This window comes from Octopus bimaculoides, chromosome 11, assembly GCF_001194135.2.
Source record: "Octopus bimaculoides isolate UCB-OBI-ISO-001 chromosome 11, ASM119413v2, whole genome shotgun sequence".
Classification (NCBI taxonomy): domain Eukaryota; kingdom Metazoa; phylum Mollusca; class Cephalopoda; order Octopoda; family Octopodidae; genus Octopus; species Octopus bimaculoides.
In genome coordinates, this window is record NC_068991.1 from 67,265,945 (window position 1) to 67,274,975 (window position 9,031).

The 9,031-nt window shown below is 33.4% G+C and overlaps 1 protein-coding gene across 1 annotated transcript in view; it reads right to left on the bottom strand.

Moving 5' to 3' along the window:
* The window catches only part of LOC106876698 (E3 ubiquitin-protein ligase UBR2), a 107,847-nt gene that overhangs the window by 54,672 nt on the left and 44,144 nt on the right, over positions 1-9,031 (bottom strand). Inside the window, exons 5-11 of the mRNA XM_052972003.1 lie at positions 8,433-8,627; positions 7,262-7,339; positions 5,934-5,996; positions 4,447-4,570; positions 3,417-3,515; positions 2,019-2,055; positions 1,169-1,220 (exon numbers count right to left, since the gene is read on the bottom strand). Of these exons, the coding sequence (XP_052827963.1) occupies positions 1,169-1,220; positions 2,019-2,055; positions 3,417-3,515; positions 4,447-4,570; positions 5,934-5,996; positions 7,262-7,339; positions 8,433-8,627 (648 nt within the window). The remainder of the gene's footprint in view (positions 1-1,168; positions 1,221-2,018; positions 2,056-3,416; positions 3,516-4,446; positions 4,571-5,933; positions 5,997-7,261; positions 7,340-8,432; positions 8,628-9,031) is intronic.

The following is a 9,031-nucleotide window of genomic DNA, read 5'->3' on the forward strand; positions in this document are numbered from 1 at the left end:
TATCACAGAACAAGGGTTTCGCAAGTGGACTGGTAGCAAAAGGATTAAAAACGGCATTTTTTAAAAATTTCCTTTTTGTTGGTTGTTTTATCAGGGTAGAAGTGTAAATTCAAATTACTGAACTAAACAGAATTGCAGAATAAATTTACTTTGCAAAAATTGCAAGGGATAAAAATAAATAAAAAATGGTTGGGAACTCCTGCTCTACAGATTTAGAGAATTATAAAAAAAAAATAATGTTTTGATGTCACAGAATGAAGAATTTCAACAGTCAACTCGAAGTTTCACATGGTTCTTAAACTGTACAATAAAAATATGAAACTTTTTCTATTAAAAAAAAAAAAAAAAATGTAACATATTGCAATAAACTTATTTATAGCTCTGTTATAATAATAATAATTTTTAAAAATTACAATGAAATAGTACTGGATTTGTCAATTACCATGGCAATACTGGGATTCATTTTAACACCAGAAGAAAAATTACAACTTTTTAAGAAAAGTTGGTGATAATCATTAAAAAAAACTGGAATAATATTCAATTATAATTTTAGGCATTATATGCTCTAATCTAATAATAATTAGGTACTACCACAAGCTTAATTCTATAATCAGGTACCATACACTATAACCTAGAAACTGCTGCTATAAAATAAAACCAATTTATTGCAAACAGTTCATTCATTTACTTGGTAATGTGTTATGTACCATTTCGTTATTTTATATTTTGATCAACAGGCTTCCAGTTCAAGTCACTGTCTCATGAGATTTCACTATATAAATTCCAACAAGTTTTACATTCTTATGTAATGGTAGATGTGTAAACCTTGACATAGCAATAAAAACAACAGTAAGCTATGTTCTGAACAGGGTCAGTAGAGTATAAGAGGCTAAAATTACAATTTAAGAGTAAGATTTATGGAACACTAAACTATCATTTGGATAACATTGTCTATAAATAGTGATAAATAAATGACAGCAATAGATCATAAAAAAAAAAAAAAAATCAACATGATTCTTAAACTGGGATAGTCAATAACATACTAGCTGAGGACATTGTGGTAATAAATCTAGCATTTTTATTATTCATGATTAGAAAACAAACAAAAACAAAATTCTTAAAAAAAAATTTTCCTATTGATTGAAAAAAAAAAAAAAAATGTTCTTACCTCAGTAAACATCACTCCAAACTGACGTTTACATTCCTGATCTCTCAGCACCCTTCAAAGAAAATATACCAAATAACTGTTTGAGCATTGAACATTCAAGTAGTGGTGATATAAAACACAAAACATCAGTAAATGTACATCATTAACAATATGACACCATGTTCTTAATATTGCAGTCTATCAACTAATAAAATAGCCACAAAGTTAGTTAAATGATTCATTTATAATGTGATTTGATAGTCAAAAGTTACTGATAACAAGTGTGTATAAACATATATACACACACTGAATTCTAAAATCTGTGCTAAAATTTTAAATGTAAAATATCAGAAAAAATATGAGAATCACTTTGAGACATATACAAATGTGGGTGTTACTTTGGTATGTGATCTACAAGAGTCAAATTCTACTTTAATATGTGATCTACAAGTTTCATTTATTTATTATGACTTAAATAAAACATTCTTACATTTTTATACATTTATTTTAAAAAATTAAAATGAAGCAGGTTTGAAACAAGTTTACTAATTTTATGGGTGAATCAAACAAACGGACAAATCAAACAAATGGGCAAATCGAACAAACATCAGATAGAAAAGTAAAAAGAAGATAATTAAAATTTTTATACATTTATTATTAAAAAGAAATTAGAATGAAGCAAATCTGAAACAAGTTTATTAATTTTATCAGTGACTCAAACAAACATCAAGCGTTTTCCTTGTTCTTGCTGAGTATAACTTTTCTCGTAGATCACAATATAAAGTGCAGATCATATACCAAAGCAGTTTCATGACACGTAGACCACATACCAAAGTAGAACCCATATGTCTGTATGTAAGTATATACCTACCCACTCATCAATAGCTGATGACTTTGTATTCTGGCAACTAGAAAAGAGAAAGAAAATTATTATACATCAATATAACTATTTGGAAGATTCATTCTACATTTACTGTTTCATTGCCTCAATACAAGAAAATATGTTTACAATTTCAAAAAAAAAAAAAAAAAAAAAAAAAAAAAAAAAAAAAAGATCTATGCGCTGGTATACAAAGTAAACCTGAAATGGTTTTCCGGTCCTATTTTTTTTTTTATTTCATCTATAATTTTACATCTTTAGTTTGCTTCTATATTTGCACAAACTAAGTGGAATGTAAACCTATCTATTATTCAATCTTAGCAAGGAGTAAAAAAAAAAAAAGGTAAAAGAATTTAAATACAAGTTTTTCTTAAAAATATATCATTTGGGCAGAGAAAATGACACAAAGTGTGGTGAACAAAAGGACTTAGTTATAGAGTGCCATTAAATGGCAGCAAATATTATGGTAGATCAATAAAGCAACGAGCTGGCAGAAACATCAACAAGATGGGTAAAATGTTTAGTGGCATATCGTCTATCTTGACATTCTGAGTTCAATACTGCAAAAGTCAATTTTACCTTTCGTCCTTCCAAAGTCAACAAAATAAGTACCAGTTGAGTACTAGGGTCAATATAATCGACATACACGCACCCCAGAAACTGCTAGCCATGTGCCAAAATTTGAAACCAATACTATGGTTGATCAATGGACTATTATTTGTGTTTCCAGTGAAATGGGAGAATAAATAGGAAAAAAATTTTTTATTAAAAGATAACATTACTTTTAACATCATCTTACATACTAGAACAGTGGAGGCGCAATGGCCCAGTGGTTAGGGCAGCGGACTCGCGGTCATAGGATCGCGGTTTTGATTCCCAGACCGGGCGTTGTGAGTGTTTATTGAACGAAAACACTTAAAGCTCCACGAGGCTCCGGCAGGGGATGGTGACGAACCCTGCTGCACTCTTCCACCACAACTTTCTCTCACTCTTACTTCCTGTTTCTGTTGTGCCTGTAATTCAAAGGGTCAGCCTTGTCACACTGTGTCACGCTGAATCTCCCCGAGAACTACGTTAAGGGTACATGTGTCTGTGGAGTGCTCAGCCACTTGCATGTTAATTTCACGAGCAGGCTGTTCTGTTGATCGGATCAACTGGAACCCTCGACGTTGTAAGCGACAGAGTGCCAACACACAACACACATACTAGAACATCTATAATATAGGTGTATAGTGTGGATTACATATAATGCAAAATATGTGTGTACTGAGCAACCTAATGATCTCAGCTGGAAGCACATTATGATTCCAAGAGGAATAAAATTTTAAGAAAAGCTGCAAGGAGGTGTCAACTGTAATAAAGAAAAAGATTACTGATTAATCAACTTACTTTTCCACAGCTTGGTATCAGCCAGAATCAAACGCTCCATCAGTGAACCACTTTCAGAAGGCTGCATGGCTAACTTACAAAATAAATATCGCAGCCCATCTACAGAGAAATAAACAAAAGATAAAAAAATGGTACATGACAATAACAATAAAAATTAATTTCTTAAATCAAGAGAGAGACCTTAAGTCTATATTTAAAATTTAAATGTTAAAATTCAAAATAAAGATTCTTTTTAAATGGACTGGTAGCTTCTGGCACATCGACTACCCTCAATCTTTACTCTTCATTCATTATACCCACCTCCATTCACTCACTGCCCCTCACTCTCCCCATGCACTCTTGTAACCTCTCTACCCAACCAGACTCACCATTCTTCTGCCCTCACACAACTCATACCTTGAGGATCCATCCTGAAACCTAATCACCCCTATTTTTATCTCTTTCCAGTTCCATCCCATTTACTCTTATCCTCTCTTCTATAATGTGAGTGCTCAACAGCAAGAAACCTGTTCTGTTATGGCCCCTATTTTCATACCTCTTTTCTCTTCTCTCCTACCATAAAGCCATTCCCTTTCTATTATAGCTCCACTCAGTCACACAGGATCTCAGTCTTGCAATCTGCAAGGCAACCTCACTAGTATTGGTGCTATAAAAAAAAAAGCATCTGGTGCAGTCTGTAAAGTGGCTGGTGTAAGGAAGGGCATCGAGCCACAGAAACCTTGCCAAAACAGACAATGAAGCACAATGCAGTCCTCAGATCTGTTGGATCCTGGCAAACAGTTCAACCTATGCTAACATGGAAGCTAGACATAAAAGAAATGATGATAGTGACAGATAATAATCTCAACTGTTGCTATGTCTTTTCTTATAACTGACAAAAACCTTGACAAGAAAGTCACAGAACTCAAAAATTATCAAACCCAGACATGATTTAACTTCATATTAGTGAAATAATGCTAAATAAATAACAGAAAACATCTACCACATTGACAACAAGAGGATAAATATAACATTGGTGTTTATACCATACCTGATTTAGAAATTATATACTGCAACCATTGAATAGCTTTTAGCGCAAACTTCTGATGGGAAACAACAGTTGTATGCATAACCTGAACCTTGAGAGGTTTGGAGCTTCCTCGTGATGACATTTGCTACAAAAGAAAAGGCCAAAGAAGTCGGTTATTTTAACAAATAATTAAGCTTGTTCTCAATATAAAAAAAAAATTATTTCTCTATCTTTCGATACATCTCAATGCTTCTGAAACAAACTTTGTTTACTTTCATCGTAAGTTGAATTTAACGTTCGCGTCTTATGAAGCTAAATTTATAAGTTCTAAAATTGCAGAAGAATTTGTTACTGGGCAGTTTAGCTTAATGGTAAAGCACTTGATGCGTAATCACAGGGATGTGAATTCGAGTCTCATGGCTGGCCGGTAGCGTATTTTTCTGCAATGTATGAATAATTTATCCTGATCACGCTATTTATTAGCATTATCACGCGTTTGAGAATAAAATAAATTTATTTGTGTATCTTTCAATACATCGCAACGCTTCTAAAACAAACTTTGTTTACTTTCATCATAATTGTAGTGACGAAAAAATTCCCAAAAATTTGTTGTTGAGCAATTCCTGGCATACACCGCCAGAGTTTGAAACCTGCCACAGGGAATATAAAGTAAAGTTGGTGATGCCCTTTATTGTACTTGTCTCAGCTTTTGTTTCCTTTCTTTTAATATTTGGAGTTTACCGGTCTAAAGACTATTTACAGAAGGAACATGGGAGAAGAGGAACTGCTACAGAGTTGTGTGTGTGTGAGAGAGGGAAACAGTGTCTGATATGCAAAGGTAATACAATGGACCAGTTTGAAAAGTAGCAGAGGCAGTTAACAGGTTTCTGGACAAAGTAACAGGCAGGAAGAATAGGTGGAAGAAGGCAAAAGGCCATTTTTGTTGGATAAATTAGCTGAAAAGAGTTCAGTGGTTTCAAGGGAAACCAGCTGTGAAATGCCTTTTCCAATGATTTACAGTGAAATGTAAAATTGAAGAACACTGCAATACAGGGAGCTGATATAATTAAAATTTGGTTTAGTGAAATAATTCCTTTTGCCTTGGGTACATAACAATTTTATTGAAGAAATGAAGATACAGTCCATAAAACTGATCCTAGTAACATAATAAAGCTTATGTTAACCTCGGAGAGGTAAAAAACGAAGTAGATAATGCAGACAATCCCAAACATTTTAAATTCAGAAACAAGAGACATGATATTGAATATTTTAAATCATTTAATTTGGCTCTCACTCTTTACTCTTTTACTCGTTTCAGTCATTTGACTGCGGCCATGCTGGAGCACCGCCTTTAGTCGAGCAAATCGACCCCAGGACTTATTCTTTGGAAGCCTAGTACTTATTCTATCGGTCTCTTTATTTGGCTCTCTATTTTTTCAACCACCTCCACTGTCCTACTTTATTAAAATAGATTCAATACAATAACTAAAAATAAAATGTATACATACTTCAATATGTTTTCTTGCTTTATCACAAACGATGAAACCTCCAGTTTTTATACCACTTCTTCCCTGAAAGTAGAAATGACAAACAACAAGAGAATAAAACCATTTTTAAAGGCGCATTTCAAAGTGGATGATCCAGCTATGAATAAAAGCATGTAATATGTCTGGTTAAAAACCCCTTAAATGGAAAAGAAAGAAAAAACTGAAGACTACCTGTAAGATACAAATCTTGCTTCTTCTATACCCATAAAAGGTGTATTTACCAATTATACTAAAATAACCTACAGTACTTCCATCAAATTAAGCGCTTTGATCTGACAAGCAAGAAAATAGGCCTGAGAAGCTTCGAGAAATATGCAAATAAATCATTTTTTTGATGTGGATACAATCAAAGATAATAGCTTGTAATATATCAAAAGAATGATTTAGTTTTGAAGTTTAATATCTCTCAGTTCTTTTGCTCTTCAAAGTCATAAAAAAAAAAACTAAAAGTTAATGAAAATTTATTACTGTTTGGAAACAAGACAAATTCCTCATCTGGTGAATATATGTATATAAATAAGAGAATGTGCATTTAACAAAATAGCTTCTATGAGTAAATAAATAATTTACATCATGAAACTGCAGCTAAGTTAGAATAAAATGATCTGTTTAAATCTATGCCCTAGATTAAGTGTAGTAGTTCTATACTGCTCAATTGGCTCCACTTTGATTCTTAATTCCTGTTTTGATAAAGAAGAACAAGCTTAGTGTTTTATTTAAAAGGACACAATCCTATGCCAACTCATAACTCGTCAAACTTTATTGATACAGTCATTGTAACTCCTCAGGCCCTCCTTGTAGGATCCACGTGAAACAGCTGGTAGAGGATAAGTATCTACTCGACTGACAGATGTTATGATTAGAAAAGTGTCATGTAGTTTGATATTAAACACTACACCAAATTCATTCAGAAATATATTACACACAGATTTCTGACATGCACACACAGCTGTTTGGCTGATGTCCACTTTGCAACCATGTGGTTTCAGGTTCAATCCCATGGGTCTGCGCCTCAGGCTAGTGTCTTCTACTATCACTTTGAACTGAGCAATGCCTTGTGAGTTTGGTAGACAGAAACAGTATTAAGTCTTCTACAAAAGGGAATGAATGACAAGAAAAATCATCATATCTATGGCAGCCATTTGTGTAAAATCTGAATGTAATAGGCAAAAACCAAAAATGTATTTGAAATCAGCATTAAAAAAAAAATGGTTCAGAATCACCTGTAAGTGGACAATCATCATTTACTTCATTAAAAAATGCAGGCTTATGTAATTAAAACAACTTACTTCTCGGTCAACAGTTGTAGAAAAGTCTGCTGCTTGTTTTGCTGAGCAGTCAACTGCTTTTTGAAGTGTATTGATCACCTACAGTGGACAAGGCAACAAGAGGGAGGACATTAGTAAAACCGTAGACTTTTAGGCCAAAGTTATTAATACAGTTTAATGTTAATCAAAAGATAAATTTGAAGAATTAATTACTTTCATAAAAAAAAAACCTAGAAATATTTGAGTTTTGTAATGTTATTAGAACTTTCATTAAGTTATCTGTCAAATACTAGACAGTAGTCAAGTATATATGTTACCCTAACAAGGTCTCTCATGTTAAATCTACCATATGGAAGTGTATACACAAGTATATTTTAATCCTACTATATTCCTTTATTGATCTTTCCATGAGAGAGCTTATGAGTGTACTGTCGAGACAACCTTGAAGCTCCTCTTTAATTAATCCAGGTTTCAGCTTCTTAGAGAGAACCGCCCTCTGCACATATCCTGAAGAAGGCCAACCTTGTTGATACTGAAATACTCCATTGCCAGATGTTCTGAAGCTTGTTACAGACACTCTAGTACACTTGTAACACTGTACACTGTAGTGTTGTAACTATACATACTGTATTATTTTAATATCATATGAGGGCAGCAAATTGGCAGAATTGTTACCATGCCAAAATAAATGCTTAGTGATCTTACGTTTAAGTTCAAATGCTGCCGAGACTGATGTAATTGGTTTAACCCCTCCCCCACAATGGTTGGTCTTGCAATTTGAAATTAATATCATATGCTCTGGATCTGTAATGCATACTGCCGTGGGTGTTAAGATATTAAAGACATAACCAAATTTCCAGTATTTTGAGCTACTTAACCTTTTTGTTACCATATTTCTGTTGAGATGGTCTGTGTTTCTTTCAATTAATTTTAAATATAAAGAATTTAGTAAAATAACTTAGTTATCATTAAGCTAGTATTAGGAACATCAATTGTGACTAAGGTTTGGTGGAAGATTTTAATTCAGAACTTTTGAGACCAAGACATTTGTACTACAGAGCCAGAGGTAGTTTCAGTTGGGTTAGTATCAAAAGAGTTAAAGCATATCAATTGTCCCAAATTAATAGCTGTAATTTTCTTCATTAGGATAACTACTCACTTTATCAGTTCATGGGAAAAACTGCACACTTACTTGGTCGAATGTGTGCAACTCATCATTAAAGAGAATGGTGACAAATAAATCATCTGGCTCGCCATCAGGTCTGAGATCAAAGGGTAGACTGTCGTAGGTCTCCCAAGTCATCATATCTATAGAATACTGTAGCACAGAAATGAAGAGATCGCTGGCACGGGCTATTAGTTCATCAGGAAGAGAAGCAAGCCGATCCTAGAACAGAAGGGAAGTTAAAAAAATTTTTTAAATTACTTCAATGCTTTCAACAAAGTTACAGCAACAAATACAGCCAAATAGAGAGTATATGTGGTAGCTAAAATCTATCAGAAATAGGAGGTTGAACAATCAGCTTTAAAAAAGGAAAGACAGAATGGATAATGTACTTCTAGATGTGTTATGACTGAAATTAAGACAAAGGCTGCCAGTTGCAGGCAGTCCTATGGCTAAACAATGATGATGACAATGTCTCAATTAGACTGCTAATTACACTAATTTATCTAGTATAATACATGCAATGATAAAAGAGGTGAATATGTAACCTTATAACTCCAGAATCCATTTAATCGTTTGTGAGGCAGGATCAAACTGCTGGACTTGTCTAATCTATGTCAGTGAGG